At 44.4% G+C, this 24,795-nt stretch overlaps 1 protein-coding gene across 1 annotated transcript in view; it reads right to left on the bottom strand.

Moving 5' to 3' along the window:
* The window catches only part of GARNL3 (GTPase activating Rap/RanGAP domain like 3), a 208,890-nt gene that overhangs the window by 92,551 nt on the left and 91,544 nt on the right, over positions 1–24,795 (bottom strand). Inside the window, exons 6-11 of the mRNA XM_077835615.1 lie at positions 20,746–20,810; positions 14,063–14,126; positions 13,774–13,800; positions 13,307–13,382; positions 8,854–8,952; positions 6,671–6,774 (exon numbers count right to left, since the gene is read on the bottom strand). Of these exons, the coding sequence (XP_077691741.1) occupies positions 6,671–6,774; positions 8,854–8,952; positions 13,307–13,382; positions 13,774–13,800; positions 14,063–14,126; positions 20,746–20,810 (435 nt within the window). The remainder of the gene's footprint in view (positions 1–6,670; positions 6,775–8,853; positions 8,953–13,306; positions 13,383–13,773; positions 13,801–14,062; positions 14,127–20,745; positions 20,811–24,795) is intronic.

Consider the following 24,795-nt stretch of genomic DNA (forward strand, 5'->3'; position numbering starts at 1 on the left):
GAATCAGAAAAGATTCTGAAAAGGGCAACAAAAATGATTAGCGGTATGGGATGGCTGTGTATGTGGAGAGATTAATAAGACTGGGACTTTTCAGCTTGAAAAAGAGAGGACTAACTGGGGGGGAGGAGGGAGATATGACAAAGGTCTAAAAAATCATGACTGGTGTGAAGAAAGTAAATAAGGAAGTGTTATTTACTCCTCCTCATAACACAAGAACTAGGGGGCCACTAAATGAAATTAATAGGCAGCAGGTTTAAAACAAACAAAAGGAAGCATTTTTTCACACAACGCAGAGTCAACCTGTGGAACTCCTTGCCAGATGATGTTGTGAAGGCCAAGACTATAACAGGGTTCAAAAAAGAAGTAGATAAATTTATGGAGGATAGGTCCATCAATGGCTATTAGCCAGGATAGACAGGGTGGAGTCCCTAGTCTCTGTTTGCCAGAAGCTGGGAATGGGCGACAGGGGAGGGATCACTTGATGATTACCTGTTTTATTCATTCCCTCTGGGGCACCTGGCATTGGCCACTGTCGGAAGACAGGATACTGGGCTAGATAGACCTTTGGTCTGACCCAGTATGGCTGTTCTTATGTTCTTAAAGTGTCATGGCAACATCCACGATCAGGGCACTGGCACCAATTAGACCTTGTTATCATCAGGAGGAAAGACCTACCCTTAGTGCACAACACTCGCACGTTCAACAGAACTGATTGTGACACTGACCACTCCTTGATTATTACCAAAGTGAAGATTACAGCCAAGAAACTACATAGAGCAAAACCTAGAAGCAAGCCCAAAATCAATGCTATTAACACCAAAAGCCAGAGGAAATGCCAGGAGTTTGTGCAGGCTTTTGAACTTAATATGCATGGGAAGTTATTACCAGAGAAGGCAGAGTAATTTTGGGAAGATTTAAGAACAACAATCCATGAAACAGCTTTAGCTACACTTGGGGGAAGAGACCATCAAAACAGGACTGGTTTGAAGAAAATGAAGCAGATCTATTATCTCTCATCAATATTAAGAACACAGTCTATCTGGAACACAACAAGAAGCCAACAGAGAGCACCAAAATGAGACTTTGACATGCAAAAACCAAGATACAGCGAGCAAGCAGACGCTGTGCAAATCATTACTGGATCAAGCTCTGTGAAGAGATACAGACAGCCTCAGACACAGGAAACCTCAAAATCATGTATGATGACCTGAAGAAAGCTCTAGGTCCCACTGTCACAAGGTTGCCCCTCTCAAATTGCACAGCAGTGACATCATTACATATAAAAAAGCAAGCAGTTGTCCCATTGGGTTGAACACTATTCAGAGCTATACGCACAAGAAAGAATCACCACCAGCAAATCACTGGACTAAATACCAACTCTAAAGGTCATGTGAGAGCTAGATGTGGAGCCCACTGTAGAAGAGCTAAGCAAGGCCATTGATTTGCTATCAAGTGGCAAGGCTCCTGGAAAAGATGGCATCCTAGCGCAAATCCTCAAGTGCGGGACAGACAGCCTATTACCATATCTTCATCAGCTGATACTTGAATGCCATAAAAGAGGGTGAGGTACCACAAGAGATGCGTGACGCAATCATCATCACTTTGTATAAAAATAAAGGCAAAAAGGGTGAAAGCAACAACTACAGTGGTATCTCGCTACTAAGCGTAGCAGGAAAAGCTTTTGCAAAAGTCATCTTAATGAGCTTACAACAGCTGAAGAAACGTGTCTACCCTGAATCACAGTGTGGATTCAGGGCTGGAAGATCAACTATAGACATGATATTTTCTCTGCATCAACTCCAAGAAAAGTGCAGAGAGGAAAACCAACCATTGTACATCGCCTTTGTGGACCTAACACTGTCAGCAAAGCAGGTCTATTTGCTATACTACAAAAGATAGGATATCCACCAACCCTGTTAAGTCTTATATGTTCATTCCACAACAACATGAGAGCAACTGTCCAGTTTGATGAGTCCACTTCAGAGAACTTTGAGATGAAAAGCTGAGTGAAGCAAGGATGTGTTCTTGCCCCTACACTCTTTGAAATCTTCTTCTCAGTACTCTTGAACTGTGTGTTTAAGGACATGAAAGATGGAGTGTATCTCCCATAAGATCAGATGGGAAACTCTTCAACCAGCCCCCGACTTAAGTCAAAGACCAAAGTAAAAAAAAGTGCTAATCAGGGAACTTCTATTCCCTGATGATGCTTCCCTCATAGCCCACAATGAAGATCTATTACAAGAACTCATGGACTGCCTTTCAAGTACCCGTCAGGCATTTGCTCTCACCATTAGCATCAAAAATACGGTTGTATTAGGACAGGGCGTTCCACAAGATCCTTCAATTACCTTAAATGCAAATCAGCTAGAAGTAATCCAAAAGTTCAGCTATTTAGGTTCTACAGTGACCACCAACCTCTACCTGGATGAAGAACTAATTGTTTGCATTGGAAAGACTGTCACCACCTTTAGCAGACTAACTAAAAGGGCATGGAACAACTCAAAGCTTATCATCAAAACCAAAATGCTACCGTACCAAGCTTGCGTCCTCAACACTCATGTATGGTGGGGAAACACGGACAACTTATGCTCATCAGGAGAAAAGGGTGAACAGTTTCCACCTACGTTGTTTACCCTGCATACTCAACAACAAATGGCAAGATAAAGTCACCAATGCAGAGATTCTTCAAAGGGCAAATTTACCAACTGTGACAGCCCTGCTCAAGCAAAGACGACTGCGCTGACTGGGCCATCTGAGTAGGTTGGAAGGACATGCTATATGGGGAGCTATCAGAGGGAACAAGAACAACAGGACATCCCAAACTTCGCAATAAAGACGCATGCAAGCGAAATATGAAGGAATTTGGAATTGATCCTGACAAATGGGAAATGTTGGCAAGTTATCGTAACAAGTGGCACCATCATCTCCATCAGGGTATCAAAGTCCATGACAAGAGCTGGCTCCTACAGTTTGAGGAGAAAAGAGCCCAGAGGAAGCAAGCAGCTCCCAACCAAGATACTTACATTTGCAATAACTGCCAAAGATCATGCAAATCTCGGATTGGCCTATTCAGTCACATGAGACATTGCAAACCATGTACTTCATAGCCTGCAATTCCCACCATCTCTCGCAGATGAAAAGATGCCAACACCCATTAGGCAGGGGGTTTGAGAATTATCATGTTGTGTGAAGATACGAAAAGTACTACAGTTAGAGCTCAGTGAATAATGGATTTTTCAGTTCTCTGGCAATTCCGAAAAATACAAAAATTGTTTAGGTCAAACGAAACATTTAATTTCAACAAAACCATTTAAAACATTTGATAGTTTTTGTTTTTTTAATTGGAAAGTTTGAAAAGTAATTTTGAACCAAAAAATTTAAAATGTTTCATTTTGAAAATATCAAAACAAAATATTTTGTTTATTTGGGACAAGGTGTTATTGAAACAATTTGGCAAATTTGTCATGAATTCATTAAAAGTTTTGGTGTCACCAAAGCTCCACTTTTTGCCAAAAAAGTTTCAGTCAAAACATTTCACCTAGTTCTAGCTAAAACCTTATTACTAAAGAGTGGGTATTGGAAGCAATTATAAAGTATGTGGAGTTGGCCAGTTTTTAGGCATCAGAAATGGTGTTTTGAAGACTGTGAGAAATATTTGTATTAATGTTAGAATATTGTGTGTACTTCTGATAGTCACTCAGTTGCTTAATGACAGCTAAGAATTAAGTCAACTTTATCGGATCTGTTTTTGGTCTACAGAAACCAAAGTTAATGGCTTTATATAGCTCTCCAGCAATACCGGGGTCAAGACCTTTTTTTTGTTACATCTCTAAGTGAGGCATAACTGTCCTCTACTTTAGGACAGGGACAGGGTCCTTTAGACAGGAAACCTTAAACAAAGAACTTGAGAACTGTTAAGAAGAGCAGCCCTGATGCACAGCAAGGGAACGTCAGGGTCTGCAGAAAAGCAGAAGGAAACAGTCCCCAGAAGCAGAAAGGTACCTGGGATAAGCTAGACCTACCTGTCTTTTGAAGAAATATTAAGCTTTAGGTAAGACAATACATTCGCTGTCCTTTTGTTGTTTTATCACTTTTCTCTCTGATTGCTATGTAACCATGGATATAAAACTTTGTTTGGAAGAAGCTGTTCAGAGTCAGTGTGTTTACCTACTGATCACAGCATTTCAAAGGCAAATTCATTAAAACTGCTGAGGAAACATGATTGAGAAACAAGGGTACAGCAACATGGAGAGCCAGTCTAAGAGTCAGGTAAATAGAAAGATTCCACTTTGAGAGAAGTGCAGGTGCTGGGCCTCTCACTTGAAACGGGGTGCCCAAACAGAGACTGAGTGAGGAGTCAAAGGAACTGCTAATCCTGGACTGTGAGAGGTGTCAACGTTATTTGAGGCAATTATACCAGTGTTTCCTGTAAATTAAGTTTCCTCTCTCTCTTGAAATTTCAGATTGTACATAAAAGCAGCATCACCATCACAAATATTCTGGTAAGAGTCTGCCTAAGCACAACTAAGAAATGAATTCAAAAACAGCCAGCACTGACTGAATACTGCAGCTAATAATTCTAGCAAGTAACAAAAGTCTTTGAAGGATGGAGCTACCATACCCATTGGCTGTTTTCCTTTCTTTAGTGTCTTTTGTGGTGGTAACAATTAGGTAAGAGAGATCATTAGAAGTATTAAGTGCCTTAGAAAACTTTACCACCACTAATCAATTAAACTTTACAGGACTCTTCTGCGACAAGTAAGGAATAAAATATTATCTTCATTTTACAGATAGGAAAATTGAGGCACAGAGAGATTAAGGTGTTCTGATGCCACAAATTGGCGTGGCAACTTCAGATCCAGTAAGAGGACAACTAGGGTAATTCATGAATGAAGAGAGAGATAGAGATTTGCCCAAGGTCAAATAACAAACTGGTGGCAAACCTGAGCACAGAAACCAGATATGCTGATTTTTAGTCCTTTCATCGAATTACTAGATCATGCTTGAGACGTTGCACTCCATGTGCTTTATGGAAATATTCTTATGAGTGTGAATATGATGTAACTAGAATAAGCTTTATGCAAAAGGTCTCTTGTAAGGTATCATAACAAAGGTTATAAACTACTAAATATATTTTTCCTATTTGGATGCATGTATCATTCTTGTATCTGAAGCTAGAAATATAACTCTGATGTCCTACTGTAATTAAGCAAAGTATGGGACATTAATGGTGGTTTAGAATCTTGATGGCTCACATTGACTAGGACAATTGGTTGTAAAGGTTATTTACCTGCAAGCCTTCCTGTGTACGTGTGGGCCAGCCCATGGGGAATGGAGAGTAGGGGTCTTACAGTGACATGTGACCATGTCACCTGATAATGAAATCCATCTTAAATCTGGTACTCTTCCATTTAGAAGGAGGGGTGGGGACCCAAAGAGACGAAAGATTCCTACCTTGTGCCAAAGCTATAAAAGTGGGTGGAGCAGGACAAAGGGGGCTGCCAGTCATGAGAAAACCCCTGGTTACCAACTGAGATGTCTGCTGGAACTAACAAGGACTGTATCAGGGGAAAGGAGGTAGTCTGTAAAAGAAGCTTATTGGAACATCTCTGAGAGTGAGATATTATCTGTAATCAGTTTCTTAATGTATTAGGCTTAGACTTGGGTGTTTTTGCTTTATTTTGTTTGGTGACTTACTTTGTTCTGTCTGTTATTACTTGAAATCACTTAAATCCTACTTTTTATACTTAATAAAATCACTTTTGTTTATTAACAAACTCATACTTCATATTTCTAGCTTCAGATACAAGAATGATACATGCGTACAAATAGGAGGAATATATATTAATACCTGGGGAAGCAAACAGCTGTGCATCTCTCTCTATCAGGGTTATAGAGGACGGACGATTTATGAATTTACCCTGTATAAGCTTTATACAAAGTAAAATCAATTTATTTGGGGTTTGGATCCCATTGCGAACTGGGTGTCTGGGTGCTGGAGATAACTGAAAACAGCTCAGCAGGTTACCTAAGTCTGCAGCTTTGAGGGCGTGCACCAGACCTTGCGTCTGTGTTGCAGCAGGCTAGTGTGTCTGGCTCAACAAGACAGGGTTCTGGAAGTCCCAAGCTGGCAGGATAAACAGGCTCAGAGGTAATTTCAACACATTAGGTGACAGTCCCAAGGGGGTCTCTGTGACCAAATTATCATTTAATGACAGACGTTGAGATTCAAAAAATTAAAGCTTTATGACCATTACAACATAAATTTATCAACATCATATGTCAAAATACAAAGTAAACGTCCAGTAATCAAAGTCTAATAAGCTCTCAAACAGTATTTTTCTTACCTTGCTTATCTATAAATTTTGATCATCGATGGAAATATTTTTTCAGTTTGTCTGTGTGTGTGTACAGTGAAATCGATGTATATCATTTTTATCAATAAAAATATAATCCTTCCAAGACTAACTATGAGATAGGTAATGCGATGAAGTGTATTGACAATAAAGATATAAAATTTTATATATCGGGCACAATTTTGAATGCCATAAGCATTGAGAGATTTTTTAGTCTTACATTTCAAAAAACAAGTTTCACTGACAAACTAAAAAACCTTTTCTTTTAAACATGTGGTGGTTTACTAAGAAAAATCAGTATGAAACCCACATACTTGCTGCTTGTTCTCTTTAGAATATGGTAGCATGGTTGAAACATGGAACATAATCTCATGCCCTTGATACACTGTATAGATGGAATATATTCCTGTTGTATCATCTGCAAAGGAAGAAAACCACTCTCAGTAGGATTATGCAATATTGCATTTCTAAGGAGAAAAGGAAACTTCATTTCCTGCCACAGAACAGTCTCAGGGCACCTCCTTTTCAGATCTATACTTCTTACTTGCCTTTAAACAGGACAAAGTTAATTATAAAATCTTGACATCCTGCATAATTTAAATTATATATAAAGGTGTGTCAAGGTTCCTCCCCCACTCCGAACTCTAGGGTACAGATGTGGGGACCTGCATGAAAACCTCCTAAGCTTACTTTCACCAGCTTAGGTTAAAACTTCCCCAAGGTACAAATTAATTTTATCCTTTGTCCCTGGATCTCCACTGCCACCACCAAACTCTAACTGGGTTTACTGGGAAATGTAGTTTGGACATGTCTTTCCCCCCCAAATCCTCCCAACCCTTGCATCCCACTTCTTGGGAAAGGTTTGGTAAAAATCCTCACCAATTTGCATAGGTGACCACAGACCCAAACCCTTGGATCTGAGAACAATGAAAAAGCATTCAGTTTTCTTACAAGAAGACTTTTAATAAAAGTAAAGAAATCCCCTCTGTAAAATCAGGATGGTAGATACCTTACAGGGTAATTAGATTCAAAACATAGAGAATCCCTCTAGGCAAAACCTTAAGTTACAAAAAAGACACACAAACAGGAATAGTCGTTCTATTCAGCACAGTTCCTTTCTCAGCCATTTAAAGAAATCATAATCTAACACATACCTAGCTAGATTACTTACTAAAAGTTCTAAGACTCCATTCCTGTTCTATCCCCGGCAAAAGCAGCATACAGACAGACACAGACCCTTTGTTTCTCTCCCTCCTCCCAGCTTTTGAAAGTATCTTGTCTCCTCATTGGTCATTTTGGTCAGGTGCCAGTGAGGTTACCTTTAGCTTCTTAACCCTTTACAGGTGAGAGGATTTTTCCTCTGGCCAGGAGGGATTTTAAAGGGGTTTACCCTTCCCTTTATATTTATGACAAGGTGGACTACCCAAGCTAGTGATGCAGTCACATTAATGTTTCTGCCAGTGGACCTACCCTGAAAGGAGATATGTATCCAGCAACTCAGTTAAAAAGCATCATGAACATAAACAAATGCAGCCACCAACACATATCAGTAGAATCTCCATTCAAGAAATCCGTAATTCAGTAAAATATACTCCTGTGTTTGGGGCTGACAGCCAGTGCATATCTACATTCTCAATCATGGCCTTCGACTGAATAATGAACTCCTCCTACAGAGTCCCACTGAAGACACGTATCCAGTTTAGTTTTATTTTAGTACACCATGAATTCGAAGGGGTCCTATCCTGCAGAGACTTGTGCCTGACAAGTCTAATTTTTGTCTCTAAGAGAAAAAGGAGCTGAATGTGACTTCTTTACAGTATGTGAAGTTGTTATGCTATTTAACCACCTGTAGCTAACACCATGACACAGAATATGTGGCCAGTTCATGACAGGAAAGATGCAGTCTAAGAAAACAGACAATGTGAATTTGTGAGGAATAAATAAGGTTGAGGCTGCATCATGGAAATCCTCCAAATTCTAGGCTCTGTCAGGGGGCAGAGTGGGATGGTAGGGAAGTATGCTATGCCAAAGCTGGGGGGGAAGTGCCTGATATGTTATTTCCTATTATAGTCAGTGGGGATGCCTCTCCATGCTGATATCCCCATCCCAAGCTCTGTTGTGAGGAAGGGAGTGTCTCACATTGCTTAGCTATAACCAACCCAGGATGACAGAGGAATAGTATTAGAAAGTTTTGAAAGGAGAATGACATGACAGACATAGCCTGAGTGGTGGAAACTGTATCAGGTTGTGTCAGTGGTGGGGAGATAAAGATTTACCAATAATATTAAGAACATTATTATTATTTGATTAAAAATGGCAAAATGTGTCTAATAATATGTTTAGGAAATAGTATCTGAGTAGGTCGCTTCTCAGACTGGACTATTACTGTCTGTTATGTAAACAGTATATGAGTGTTCTTATATTCTGTACATATGCATGCACACTAACAGCACATTCACAATAGACCTGTCACCAGTTATTTCAGCTGAAATCTTACTTTTGGTGTCCAGACCTCCTCTGTAGCCTGTCCAGCCCTTCAGTGTAACTGTGTCACCCAAAAGATTCAATAATCTTTGAAAGCTGCCACTTCCAGTTTCTACAAGTGGAGAAAAGCAGTGTTAGGTATGAAACAGTTCATCAGTATGGCAGATGCAACTGCGTATGAACCACAATACAGAACACAGGGCCTACTCCCCAGCTTATATTCAGGCAAGCACTGCTTCTTCATGTGAGTGTCCCGTTTCTATATTAATTCTCTAAATATCTGCATGGGTATATTAGAAATTTAATACATGAAACAGGAATGTGTGAGCTGACCCATTGGCTCAACAGTAGAGGAACACGCTACCATGTGGGAAACTAGAATTTCACAATTGAGTTCAATTCTCCTCATATCACCCAAGCCTGGGAGCTCTGTGAAAGCAGCACTGTCAGCCTTGAGGAACATGTAGAAAAAGGGATCACCATGTGTTTACTAAACAGTGACTCCCTCTTGCTAATTCTGATGGCACAGGGACAGTCATCATGATGCAAGGCCTCAAGAAAATAAAATGGGAAATAAGTGGTCCTTTGGGATCCTGAGCCCCACTTCCTCCAATCCCTTAAAAGAATTATGGATATTTTTATTTCAAATTTGGCTTGCGAACTTGAGAGTACAAATATATTAGACAATATCTGAAAACAGCACCAACACACCAGAAGCTGGCCAAAGCTTTAATCATACAAAACTCAATTTTTTTTCAAGTGTAACTTTAAAGTATACAAAGCCCACATTAAGAAAAAAGTCAAAACCCAAAAGTCTGGGTTTTCTGATTATTGTTAGCCAGATGAAAATGAAAATTCTCACAAACACAACTATTCAAAGAAATTATATTTAATGTGTGAGAAATCAAAAGTATTCTTTTGGGTATACAACAATCTCAAACTCTGGGAAAAAAAACAACCAACAACGGATCCAGCCCCTTTCCAGCTGCCCAAAAGGTAGTTTTCAAATATCTTTAGAATTATTGTAAAGAAAACCAGAGTTCTTGGAGATGTCCCTGCATATTCCTATTTATGGGATATTGCACCACCCTGTGGTGCCTTGCACCAGAACCCTTTGAACCTACCCTTCTAGCAGTGTAACTGCGGCACTCCTGCACCACTGCCCCTCTCCTCAGCATACCCAACATACTGAAGATGAGGCTATAAATGGGGTAGAGCACTCTCCCAATTGCTTCCTCCACAAAGCCAGAGACATCATGACCAGGATTCTGACAGAGAGGGGAAGAAGGGGAAGAAGCGTGAATATGCAGAGCCATTTCAAAGAACTCCAGTTAAAGGTAAATAACCTTCATTTCTTCTTTCAGTGGGTCTGCATAGTCCCACGTATGGGACAGATTGACAAAGGGCACTGAGATTAACATGGAGGTAGGAACATAGTCTTAATTGAATACAGACTGAAGCCCTCTTGCCAACCCCAGTATCCACTCTAGAAGCCAAATTCAGAGCATAATGCTCGGTGATGGTGTGTACCAAAGTCCAGGTTGTAGCTTTGTAGATCTCAGCATCTGGCACCTGCCTAAAACAATCAAAAGAAACAGCCAGAGCTCTAATGTAACGTGGTCAGATTGAATACACTGTTTAATACACCAGGATATATTCTGAGAAGAAACCATATGCCCCATATTATTCTTGACATACATAAAAAACAATCTAGATACTTTTACAAAAACTCTTAGTTATGTCCAAATAATATGCAAGAGCCCTTTGGGCATCCAGTTGGTGGAAGACAGATTCCCCTTTATCAGAATGTCGTTTAGGGGAAAAAATACCCACTACCATAGGCAAGAACCAAGGATCAGGTTTAAGAATTACCTTGTCTCTATTAAAGGAAGTAAAAAGGTGAATCAGCCATGACCCCAGTCAATTCACTCACTTCCCTGGCTGATGTAATGGCAATAATGAAGACAGTTTTGAAAGGCAAATAATAAAATGAACACTCTGCCAAAGGCTCAAATGGAGGTTTTATCTACATGGTCAAAACCAAATTATGGTCCCCCAAAGGGGCAGGATCTCTCACAGGAGCATACAAGTTTGATAAACCTTCCATGAGCTTCTTACTGGAAACATGAACAGTGATCTACCATCAACCAACGTATGATCCGTGGAGATGGCTGCCAAATGAACTTTTAACAATGAATTAGACAACACTTGATTTTTTAAGTACATTAAGTATTCCAGAACACAAGGGATAGAAGACTGTAGGGGAACCAGACTTCCCATGCATCCATGCCTGAAATCTGGACCACGTCAGATAATGGTAGTTTCTAGTGGACTGTTTTCTAAAACTAACTAGTATGTCCTGCACGGATGAAGAACATAACTGCTCAAGAATAGAGAGTCAAATCCCAGTCACTCAAGCCATCAGGTACAGGGATTGCAGGTGCAGATGAAAGATCCTCCTCCTGGGACAGATCTGAGGACAGAGGAAGATGCATGAATGAGATGAGATAAGCAAACTACTGCTGACATTGCCACGCCGGGGCAATGAGTATCACCCATGCCCTGTCCTGAAGTATCTTCCTTATTGCCTTCTGTATCAAGGGAAAGGCAAACATCAGACCCTTCCCCGCAGTGCAGAAGGAAAGCATCCAATAGGGACTCACTGTCCCAGCCCATTCTGGAACAGAAACAGTGGCATTTCCTGTTGAGTCTCGTCATGAGCAAGTCCACAACTGGCTGACCCCACCTCAAAAATACAGTCTGAACTCGCTTATCCTTTAAGAACCACTCGTGCATCTGAGAGCCATCTCTGCTCAGGCGATCTGCAACTACATTGTTCTCACCTGCCAGATGTAGTACCACAGGATGAATGTCATGGCAGATACACCAATCCCATAACTTTGTCACCTCCACACACAAGGGGGTGGAATAAGCTCTCCCATTTTTCGATATAATACATCACCAATGTATTGTCTGTTATTACGTGCACAACCTTCCCTTGCAGAATACAGACGAATGATTTGAGAGTCAAATCCCAGTTCCAGTATGCTGAAGTGCAATGCTCTTTCCTTGGATGACCAGAGCCCTCAAACTGTCAAGTACTTCAGGTGTGCCCTGTTTGACCACCAGTCTGGACATACTATAAGGTGGTGAGGCATGATAATCAATAATTGAAAGCTGGCCCAACTTGGGCTGGGGACCCAGGACATCCAGTGCTGAATGGGTCTCATTCTCAGCTGTGCAGAGTCCACAGGTAGTGATTGCCATAAAACCCATGAGAAACCTTGCCCCTCTGTATAGGGCAACTTCAAATCTTTAATATACTCTGTCTCATTCTTAGAAACCTGTAGTGTGGCAGAAAAACTCTCCCTTCTACAGAGTTTAATATGGCCCCTTTAAAGGGAATCCTTTGAGTATGACAGAAAGAATCCTAGGTCTGAGAGAAGTTTGGTCTTGGTGGCTATGTGGCTCATCAGGTCCTCATGCACAGTTGCCTTTAGCAGCTAATCATCCAAGAAGGGGTAAATGAAAATACCCTGATTCCTTACATAAGTCACTACTGCAGAAAGACATTTTGTAAGTACTCTGGGTGCCAAATGGGAGCACCTTGTACTGGAAATAGTGACCAGCAATCACAAATCAGAGATACTTTAGACAGTGGCGTAGCCAGGTGGAAAAAATAGGGGGAGCAGAGATTAAAAAAAGGCACCACCCCCTGGTACTCACCCAGCGGTGCTCGGATCTTCAGCAGCACTTTGGCATTGGGTCCTTCACTCGCTCCGGTCTTCGGCACTGAAGGACAGCCCCCTGGCCACCACAATGCCGCCGAAGACTGGAGCGAGTGAAGGACCCAATGCCAAAGTGCTGCTGAAGATCCGAGCACCACCAGGTGAGTAAAAATTTTAAAGGCACCTAGTAAGTAAATGGGCGCCGTGGCTGCTGTCCTGCTCCCCCCTAGCTACGCTACTGACTTTAGATGATTTTGACAGATTGCTATATGAAAATGCTAAACTAACTCTTAGAAGAGAAGACTCTGCCTCTGAGGACATCAGAGGGGTTCACATCCACCCAGGCATGCGGTTAGGCAGACTGGAGATGGGAGGGCACTTCGCCCCCTTTGTAGCCTCACATTCAATTTGTGGGGTATGTTGAGGAAAGAGGTGGGGCTGCAGGAGCCCCATAGCTACACTGCTAGAAAAAAAAGGTTCTACCAAAAGGTGGCACAATATTTCATAAGTGGGAATATACAGAGCTACTCAAAGTGCATTTGCAGTATCACACCAGTGTCGGAAAAACAACTGGGAGAAGCATACAGAAAAGATCCACCATTAGCATAGCACTAACAGCCATCTCTCTTCTCCACAGCCAGTATACAGAGTCAATATACAGTCCTGTTGTTTTTACATTCGGGCAGCCAAATGTGTTCAATTACCAAATGAAAAGGTGAAAAGAACGTGCTGACTCACCATTGCTGAACATTTCATCATCTGTAAGTTGACCATCTTTAGCATAAAGAACGCCAAACTTAAAATTTACGCAGCCCTGAGAAAAAAAACAGAGCTATAGGGTGTTAATCAGGAAAGGTCAGCAAGTGTACTTTTCTTATCATTTTTCCACTAAGGATTTGTATACAAGTCCTACTTATGAAAATATATGGCCCTTATCCTTGTGTTACACAAATATCACATTTATATTTTTCTCCACTAATTTATCTTTGAGTCATATGATGAAATTCTATTTATGTACTTAAATGTATTCACAATGGAACTTACAATCTTCAGCTTTGCACGCTCCACAGTGCCTCACATTACAGTTCTTGTTACAAGAAATGACTGTTACAAGAAATTACATATAAAGGGGAACTTATTCGAAATGCAAAGCTAATATTCGCTGAAGGGGTTTTGTGAGTTCAAAGTGATCAGTTTACACTTACTTCTTGCTCTTCAAGAACCAGTAAATCCTGTTTAAAAAAAAAAAAAGCATGGTTAGCACTCTGACAAAGACGTAGCCATCTTATTTCCACTCCTTTAAAAATCAAAGTTGTTTTCCTTTTCAAGTGACACTTCAACACACTTCAAGCCACAATGTTTTTTGGCAATGTCACAGAACTGTAATCTGCACCATCATGTCCTGCCACTGCAACTGAGCAACAACTAGTACAATTATTTCTATAAATAGTGTATTCTAAAACACAAGAGGGAAGAAAACTGTCTCTTTCTTACCTTTTGTATCTCAGGGTGAGGAATTTCCCTAGGGCTTTTTTCAAATTTGTCAAGACTCATGGCACTGAAATGCAATTAAAAATAATATATTTTGTAAGAGAGAAAGAATATTTTTCAATATTAGCCATTTAGTGTTACACACCTGCACATAAAGAATTAACCAAATAGCCATTTTATCATACATGTTTGCATTCTCATGATCTCTTTGCAATGTGACACTGACTACTACATGGGAATTTTACAGAAAGAAATGAGTAAGATATTGCATTGCCATCAAGTTAAACCTTATTTTGTTCGCATATAAAGCTCTGAGCTAAGGACTGTCATAGTTATCCTTTTAATATGACACAAGAGAGAATTTTGTTTTGTAAACTTTTCCTCCACTTCCTAAAAAGTAACATAAGGGAAGTGAAAATCAAAACAAACAGGTGTATTATTAAGCTTAACACAAAACTACAACCTAAATATGCACAAGCAACACAGGAGAATAGAAAAATAGTCAACTGTATACATAAGAAACAGGATAAAACCTTTGTATATGCAGAAAAATACAAAATATGACTTATTAAACAGAAAAGAGACAGTTACTTTTTCCATAAGTGGTGTTCTTCGAGATGTGTTGCTCATGTCTATTCCACAATAGGTGTGCGTGCTCGCCATGTGCACCAGTGCTGGAAGTTTTTCCACTAGCAGTACCTGTAGGGGGGAGCGCCCCCATGACCTCTGTAGGGGCGCCTGCCTGACGCAGTATAAGGGGAGCTGCGTGCTCCCCCCACCCTCAGTTCCTTCTTGCCAGACAACGCCAACAGAGGGGAAGGAGGGTGGGATGTGGAATAGACATGAGCAACATATCTCGAAGAACACCAGTTACGGAAAAGGTAACTGTCTTTTCTTCTTCGAGTGATTGCTCATGTGTATAGCACAATAGGTGATTCCAAGCTATATCTGTTGGAGGTGGGTAGGAGTTCACAAGTTCCCAGGATGGAGTACCACCCTGCCGAACCCAGCATCATCCCTGGCCTGGGAGACGATCACATAGTGTGAGGTGAATGTGTGAACCAAAGACTACGTGGCAGCCCTACAAATGTCCTGGATGGGGACATGGGCCACGAAGGCAGCCGACGAGGCCTGCGCCCGAGTCAAGTGTGCCCTCACAATGGGCGGCGCGGAAACCCCCATCAGCTCATAACAGGAACAGATGCACAAAGTGATCCGCTTAGAAAGCGGCTGAGTGGAAAGCGGCTGATCTTTTGCACGCTCAGTCAAGACAACGAACAGTTGCGAAGACTTTCTGAACGGCTTGGTCCACTCGAGATAGAAAGCCAGAGCTCGCCTCACGTCGAGTGTGTGGAGACTAAGTTCCTCACTACTCACGTGAGGTCTGGGGCAGAGGACTGGCAAAAAAACATCCTGACCCATGTGGGTAGGCGGAGACCACCTTCAGGAGGAACGCGTGGTGTGGGCGGAGCTGGACCTTGTCCTTATGAAAATCTGTATACGGTGGTTCGGAGGTTAGGGCCCTGAGCTCCGAGACCTGCCTGGCTGACGTGATAGGTACCAGGAAGGCCACTTCCACGAGAGGTGAGACCAGGAACACGTGACCAGTAGTTCAAACGGGTTCCCTGTGAGACGAGCCAACACCAGGTTTAGGTCTCACTGTGGAACCAGGGGCTTGGAATATGGGTAGAGATGGTCCAAACCTTAAGGAACTGGCAGGTCATAGGATGGGAAAACACCGTGTACCCTTGCACCAGGGGATGAAAGGCCGATATGGCCACCAAGTGTACTCTGACTGACGAGGGCGCCAGACCCTGGGCCCTCAGGTGGAGGAGGTAATCAAGGATAACAAAAATGGAGGGCAACAAAAATGATTAGGGGACTGGAACACATGACTTATGAGGAGAGGCTGAGGGAACTGGGATTGTTTAGTCTGCAGAAGAATGAGGGGGGATTTAATAGCTGTTTTCAACTATCTGAAAGGGGGTTCCAAAGAGGATGGATCTAGACTGTTCTCAGTGGTAGCAGATGAAAGAACAAGGAGTAATGGTCTCAAGTTGCAGTGGGGGAGGTTTAGGTTGGATATTAGGAAATACTTTTTCACTAGGAAGGTGGTGAAACACTGGAATGCGTTACCTAGGGAAGTGGTGGAATCTCCTTCCTTGGAAGTTTTTAAGGTCAGGCTTGACAAAGCCCTGGCTGGGATGATTTAGTTGGGGATTGGTCCTGCTTTGAGCAGGGGGTTGGACTAGATGACCTCCTGAGGTCCCTTCCAACCCTTATATTCTATGATTCTATGATAAGCTGGATCGGGGCAGCCATCGGGGAAATATCCTGGCCTGCCGCCCACCTCAAAAACCGAGACCACTTCCCCACATAGGAGCGGCGAGTGGAGGGCTATCTACTTTCGAGGAGGACTTGCTGAACCTGTTCCGAGCATGTCCTTTCCTTGCCACATAACCACTGAGCAGCCACGCTGTGAGGTGAAGCGTTGCTAGGTTGGGATGGAGGAGGCGGCCCTGGCCCTGAGAGAGCAGGTCCGGTTGGAGCGGCAACTGCCATGAGAGGGTCCCCTACCAGTGCTGCCTGGGCCACACTGGGGCAACGAGGAGGACCCTGGCTTTGTCTGCCTTTATTTTCTCCAGGGCCCTGCTGATCAGAGGGAATGGGGGAAAGGCGTAGAGGAGCTGGCCTGACCAAGACACAGTAAAGGCATCGGAGATAGCGCCCCTCCCTAGGCTCCCCCCCCGGAGCAGAACTGGGGACATCGTTGGTTCTGCCGGGTCGCAAATAGGTCCACCTGGGACTTACCCCACCTTCAGAAGAGCTGGTGAGCCACTTCCGGGTGTAGAGACCACTCGTGCAGAGAGAAAAAATTCCTGCTCAAGCCATCCGCCCTCACATTCCTGGCACCCAGCAGGTGGAAGGCTTTTAGGTAGATGTCATGGGCTATACAGAAGTCCCACAGCCTGAGGGCTTCGTGGCAGAAGGAAGAGGATCGGGCCCCACCTTGCCTGTTGATATAGAACATCGAGGCCGCGTTGTCCGTGAGGACCCTGACCTACCTTGCCTTCCAGGTGCGAGCGGAAGGCCATACACGCCAGTTGCACCGCTCTGAACTCCTTGACATTTATATGAAGGGGTAGGTCTTGTAGAGATCACAGGCTTTGGGTCTGAAAGTTCCCCACATGGGCCCCCCAACCCAGGTCCGATGCGTCGGACACCAGCTCCAACGACGGGGCCCTGTCCCTGAACAGGACCTCTTGGAGCCTGTTGTTTGGGGCAGACCACCACCATAGGGAGGTGATCATAGAGTTTGACACAGTGAGGACTTTGTCCATTCTGTCCGTGGCCTGGGAGAACTGCAAGGCCAGCCAGAGCTGAAGGGGCCTCATTCTGAATCTGGTGTGATGGACCACATATGTGTACGCAGACATGTGACCCAGCAGTTGCAGGCAAGCCCTGGCTGTCATCACCGGGAACCTTGTGACCAAGTTGATGAGCCCTTTCAGGGTCTCAAACCTGTCTGGTGGGCAAGAGGCCCTGGCCAACATTGTGTTCAGTAGTGCCCCGATAAACTCTATGCATTGGACCAGGACTAATGTGGACTTGGCATTGTTTATCAACAGGCCCAGGGCAGTACATGTGGACAGGAGGAGCGTCACATGATCCCTCACCTGTGACCAGGAGGTGCTTTTGACTAGCCGGTCGTCCAGATATGGGAATATTTGGACCCCCTGGTGTCTGAGATAGGCCGCTACCACCCCCATACACTTTGTAAAGATCCTGGGGACAGTGGACAGACCAAACGGTAGGACCGTGAATTGGTAGTGACTGTCCCACCATGAAACGGAGGAAGCGTCTGTGCCTCTCGAATATGTGGATGTGGAAGTGCGTGTCCTGTAGATCGAGGGCACCGTACCAGTCCCCGGGATCCAGGGAGAGGATGATGGAGGCCAGGGAAACCATGCGGAACTTGAGTTTCACGATGTAGTGGTTCAGGCCTCACAGGTCCATGATGGGCCTAAGCCCCCCTTTAGCCTTTGGGATAAGGAAATACCGGGGGTAATACCCCTTGCCCAGGAACTCCTTGGGCACTCTCTCTGTAGCTCCTAGGTCCAGGAGCCGCCCCACCTCCTGCTCGAGCACAGCCACGAGGGACGGGGGCGGAGGGCGGTTGGGCGGGGAGGAGGTAACCTGAAGGGTGTAACCCCAGGAGATGGTGTTGAGGACCCATCGGTCCGAGGTTAGCCGCGACCATTCTGGAAGGAAAGCACACAACCAGTTGGAGAAGGGGAGCTTTATTGAGGGCGGATCCCTGATGAGGACTGGTGGGGTCCCCCCGAGCTGCCCATCAAATGCACCTTTTCCCTGCCTGCTTGCCCTTAGAAGACCCAGGCTGAGGGGCAGGCTGGGATTGCCTTTGCGGGCGCTTTCTGTAGTCCCACTGCTTTTTGTGGGTGGCCTCATACTTCTGGAGGGTGGCCTGGACGGGAGCCTGTTGCAGCTTGAACTTGGGTTTTGTGGGAGGAGGGACATAGAGGGCCAAGGTCTGGAGGGTCGTACGGGAGTCTTTCATGCCATGCAGCCTTGTGTCTGTTTCCTCAGCAAACAGAGCCTTCACGTCTCGAAAGGGACATCCTGCATTGACGACTGTGCTTCACTGGAGAGCCCAGAGAGTAGAAACTATGACGCCCATCTTATGGACACCGCTGAGGCCATGGACCGTGCGGCCGTGTCTGCTCTATCCAAAGCAGCCTGCAGGGATGCCCTTGCAACTGCCTCCCCTTCCTCCATGAGCACCTTAAAGTCCTTCTTATCGCGCTCCTGGAGGGAGTCCTCAAACTTGGAGAGGGATTCCCGGAGGTTAAACTTGTAGCGAACCAGAAGAGCCTGATGGTTTGCTACTCGTAGCTGAAAGCTTGACGACGAATAAATTTTTCTCCCGAAAGCATCCAGCCTCCGAGAGTCTTTGTTCTTGGGGGTCGTGGCTGGTTGCCCCTGCTGCTCCCTGTGGTTGACTGACTCGACCACCAAGGAGTTGGGCACCAGGTGGGTATACAGATACTCATGTCCCTTCATGGGTACAAAGTACTTGCGCTCCGCCTTTTTAGAGATGAGAGCCAATGAGGCTGGTGTTTGTCACAGGGCATTTGAAATTCTTGCCACCCCTTCATGGAGCTGCAAGGCCACCCTGCCTGGTGCTGAAGGGGACAGCACATTGAACAGGGAGTCTGAGGGCTCTTCCATCTCCTCAGCTTGGAGGTGGAGGCTCGTTGCCACCCTTTTTAGGAGGTCTTGGTGGGCCCGGTAGTCCTCCTGCGGGACAGAGGGGGGCGGGCCCACAATCAGCTCCTCCGGACGGGGTGACACCAGTGTGGTACTTTGGATGTCGTCTGGCACCCGAGGATCCACCACCTGGTCGGACTCCGGGCACGGTACCGAGGACACAGGCCCCACCGACCTTTTTTCTGGTGGTCTAAAGATGGACGCCGATGGTGATTCCGAGGCCCCGGCCAGCAAGTGAGCCCCCATCAGGGGCTGCGGTGCAGGCCGCGCCGGAGGCCATGGTGCCCACTGGGCCGGTCACAACGCTTGGTGCCATTGCGCTTTCTGAGGCACCAGCACGGCTGGCTGTTCGGGCTGGCTAGCTTGGCCTGTAGATGGGTGGCTGTGAGGTGAGGCCGAGCTGGCGTATGATCCGCTGCTGCCTCTGGACCGGGAATATCGGCGGTGCCAGGATCTACGTCGGCCAGGGGACTGCGATCTCGACATGGAGGAGCAGCACTCACAGTAGAAGCTGCTCCGCGAGCAGCCTCGACAGGTGGACCCGCGTCAGCAAGACGCCGGCGATCGATGCCCGGGGCTATGGTGCCTTGGCAGAGACTTGGAACAGGAGTCTGAGCGGGAACTAAGTCAACTGAATGCTGCGCGCTTTAGCGTTGCCAGTGTAGACTAGCCCTAAACGTTAACACTTAACTATTGCACTTCATGGATAGGAGGACAAAAGACTAGATGGAGGGCAGGGAGGCCCATGTAAGCTGTATACAGTAAGATGAGTAAGACCTTTAACAACACATGGTGAGTTTGCAGGGGATAGGGGGTGTATTTGGTTTCCTTTCCTGAAAGCGTGTGTGGCGGGTGTCAGCTTTCAAAAGTCTGGAAAACAGTGCAGAAGAGAATCCACAATATCCCATATGAGAAAGCAGAGGAGAGAATCAGCTAAGGACTCCAATCCATTTAGGAATCTTTGCTTCTTCCTTGGTTGCCTTTACCCCCTCATTCATATTCTAGTCAGATCTCTCCATACAACTTTGTGAGGCTTCGCCTGGTCTGTCCACAAGCAAGCCCAAGATTTCTTCCTCTCAAGCACCAATTAGTTAGTTCCAGTTAGTGCCCAATTTCTAACTTGAAGATATTTCCCCCACTCTGCCCCCCCAAAAAGGTGCTTAGATTTCTCCATTGCCATAGAGGTATCACAAGGCCATTACTTGGCATTCTATAGCTCCTGTACTGGAGGCACCTTGCATATATGGCTTTCCTTAAGAACTGTATTCTTTGTTTCACTGTTTTCTACAGCCATAATGGAAAAGAAAATATGAACAGAAATAAAGCTTTTGAATGACAGAAAAGGAAAATAGGGCACAGACAAATACATTTAATGATATACATTTGTGAATATTTACCTTAAAATAGATTTCACTGATAATGTTTTCGTGGGACTGTAAGGGAGGCATATTTTCTGAGTACCCTATGAAGGAAAAATAATAGGAGAGGTTAAATCAAACGCTGAAATTCTCTATTTAACTAAGTATGACTCTTAGTAAAAACAAGCAAACTAAAGACCAGGATCCCATCCGCAATGTTATTTAAATATATTTGTTAATTACCTGGAAAAGGGGAGGAAGAGTGATGTGACAAAACATGTAGATGATGCAACATTATTTAGGCTAATCTAGAGTACAATGAATGTTAGGAACTGCAGGGGGAACTAACAATGTTAGATGACTTAACAGCATGAGGGCTGATGAAATTAAGATGCAGACAATTGCAAGACAGTGCCATTGAGAGGAACACTTGAACTATGCATACGCATTAAGGGGTTCTAAGTTATCTGTAACTACTTAGGAAAAATTGTCACTGTGTATCACTATGGACTGCTAAATTGAATCTTCTCAATGTACAGCAGTAGTCAAAAAAAAGCAAAACAAAATATTAAGCTTTATTATAATTATAATGCCATTACATAAATTGATAGTATGCCCTCACCTGGAATACTGTATTTAGTTTTGGCCACTCATCTCAGAATTAAAGAAGTGTTGCAGATAAGGACAATGAAAATGATTAGTAGCATGGATGGATTCCCATATGAGGAGAGACTAAAAAAATTAAGGCTATTTAAGTTTAGAGAGCCCACATAAGAGGTAACATGTTACAAGTATAAAAATATTGAGTTGTACAGAGAAAGAAAGTCAGGTGCTCCTCTTCACAGTCTCATAATACAAGAACCATAGAATCATAGAATATCAGGGTTGGAAGGGACCTCAGGAGGTCATCTAGTCCAACCCCCTGCTCAAAGCAGGACCAATCCCCAATTAAATCATCCCAGCCAGGGCTTTGTCAAGCCTGACCTTAAACACTTCTAAGGAAGGAGATTCTACCACCTCCCTAGGTAACGCATTCCAGTGTTTCACCACCCTCCAAGTGAAAAAGTTTTTTCTAATATCCAACCTAAACCTCCCCCACTGCAACTTGAGACCATTACTCCTTGTCCTGTCCTCTTCTACCACTGAGAATAGTCTAGAACCATCCTCTCTGGAACCACCTCTCAGGTAGTTGAAAGCAGCTATCAAATCCCCCCTCATTCTTCTCTTCTGCAGACTAAACAATCCCAGTTCCCTCAGCCTCTCCTCATAAGTCATGTGTTCCAGACCCCTAATCATTTTTGTTGCCCTTCGCTGGACTCTCTCCAATTTATCCACACCTTCTTGTAGTGTGGGGCCCAAAACTGGACACAGTACTCCAGATGAGGCCTCACCAATGTCGAATAGAGGGGGACGATCACGTCCCTCGATCTGCTCGCTATGCCCCTACTTATACATCCCAAAATGACATTGGCCTTCGTGGCAACCAGGGCACACTGCTGACTCATATCCAGCTTCTCGTCCACTGTCACCCCTAGGTCCTTTTCTGCAGAACTGCTGCCTAGCCATTCGGTCCCTAGTCTGTAGCTGTGCATTGGGTTCTTCTGTCCTAAGTGCAGGACTCTGCACTTATCCTTATTGAACCTCATCAGATTTCTTTTGGCCCAATCCTCCAATTTGTCTAGGTCCCTCTGTAGCCTATCGCTGCCCTCCAGCGTATCTACCACTCCTCCCAGTTTAGTATCATCCGCAAATTTGCTGAGAGTGCAAACCACACCATCCTCCAGATCATTTCTGAAGATATTGAACAAAACCGGCCCCAGGACTGACCCCTGGGGCACTCCACTTGACACCGGCTGCCAACTAGACATAGAGCCACTGATCACTACCCGTTGAGCCCGACAATCTAGCCAACTTTCTACCCACCTTATAGTGCATTCATCCAGCCCATACTTCTTTAACTTGCTGACAAGAATACTGTGGGAGACCGTGTCAAAAGCTTTGCTAAAGTCAAGAAACAATACATCCACTGCTTTCCCTTCATCCACAGAACCAGTAATCTCATCATAGAAGGCGATTAGATTAGTCAGGCCTGACCTTCCCTTGGTGAATCCATGCTGACTGTTCCTGATCACTTTCCTCTCATGTAAGTGCTTCAGGATTGATTCTTTGAGGACCTGCTCCATGATTTTTCTGGGAACTGAGGTGAGGCTGACTGGCCTGTAGTTCCCAGGATCCTCCTCCTTCCCTTTTTTAAAGATTGGCACGACATTAGCCTTTTTCCAGTCATCCGGGACTTCCCCCGTTCGCCACGAGTTTTCAAAGATAATGGCCAATGGCTCTGCAATCACAGCCGCCAATTCCTTTAGCACTCTCGGATGCAACTCGTCCGGCCCCATGGACTTGTGCACGTCCAGCTTTTCTAAATAGTGCCTAACCACCTCTTTCTCCACAGAGGGCTGGCCATCTATTCCCCATGTTGTGATGCCCAGCGCAGCAGTCTGGGAGCTGACCTTGTTCGTGAAGACAGAGGCAAAAAAAGCATTGAGTACATTAGCTTTTTCCACATCCTCTGTCACTAGGTTGCCTCCCTCATTCATTAAGGGGCCCACACTTTCCTTGGCTTTCTTCTTGTTGCCAACATACCTGAAGAAACCCTTCTTGTTACTCTTGACATCTCTTGCTAGCTGCAGCTCCAGGTGCGATTTGGGAATGAAGGGACAGCCAACAAAAATTAAGTCCAGTAAATGAACAAACAGAAGAAAATATTTTTACAAAATGCATTATTCAACTTTGGAACTCAGTGCTACAAGATACTGCAGCAAAAATTGCAGGGTTAAATAAAATATTATATATTTAGGTGGATCATAAAAATATTCTCAGTTATATTAGCTAGGATAAAAATTCAAAAGGTATATAAATCTTCATGCATCAGGACTTAATCTAATCACTAACTGTCTTGGGTTAGGAAAAAAGTAAGAGCATGCCTGTAGGTGAAGTTAACTACCCATTATGGAAACTCTTAAACCTTCCCATAAAGTATCTGATATTAGCCCCTGTGAGAGAGAAGCTACCTGAGTACCTGAACCCAAGGGTGGCTTAAGTAAGACATAGGCACTACAGTCCTGCGTCTGGGGCCTCTGCTCCTGGAGACAAATAATTACAGCAGAATCTGAGCTCTCATTTTAAAAAGTTTCTAGTCCCCATGGTTGGGAAGAAAAACTTAAACATTAACTAACTGACACAGTAACATCTCCTTGAGTTTGCAGAGAGCCTGAGATAATAGTTCTGAGAGGTTTGAACTACCTCATTCATCTTAATGGGATATTAATTCCAAGACCTACTGCTGTGGGGAACTCAATCAACATCCAACCATCAGAAGACTGCATAGCAGGAGAGAAAAAATGCAATAGGCACCAGCCCATCCACCAAAGCATATGCACCCTAATTACCAAGGGAAGTGCTGAGGATAGGTTGTCCTTGCTACCTTCCTTGCCTATCTAGGGCTAGGATCCCATGGACTGTCTATTTAAGCTGGGATCCCATGTTGCTGCCTATACCTCTCTGAGATGGGAAGGGACAGCTTCTATTGCCACTCTAGGTGCAGGGCGGGGTCACAATGCAGAGGCAGTGTAGGAGACTGGTCTCCCTCTATATTTTGTCAGTGGATCTGGTATCTTCAAATCTGTGGGAACGCTTTCTGGAAGTCCTAGAAGGGACTGCAACTGTACACTGTACTGCAGATCTGGGAATGGCCAACAAGGGACTCTAGAACACGGTGGCATCTACCAGTCTGGCTAGTAATCCACAACCAAATCTAATTCATAACATTATCCATAATAAGGGTCCTCTTGGACTGGTTGAGAGCCAGAAATTCTTCTAAAGACATACAAACTGATAGCACCTCCCGCTTGTAACTGTCTACAGATTGCAGATCTGATTCCAGATCCAATCCAGAATGCAGAGGCAACAGCAGCGGTCCTGGCACTGGAGAGACTGGTTTACTAGGAGAATCTGACTGAATTTTAGGAGGTTGAAGCAGAGGCCAGGCGTGGTGCTCCTCTACCCTTTTCTTCTCTGACGGTGATTTCC

This window comes from Eretmochelys imbricata, chromosome 16 (genome assembly GCF_965152235.1).
Source record: "Eretmochelys imbricata isolate rEreImb1 chromosome 16, rEreImb1.hap1, whole genome shotgun sequence".
Taxonomy (NCBI): domain Eukaryota; kingdom Metazoa; phylum Chordata; order Testudines; family Cheloniidae; genus Eretmochelys; species Eretmochelys imbricata.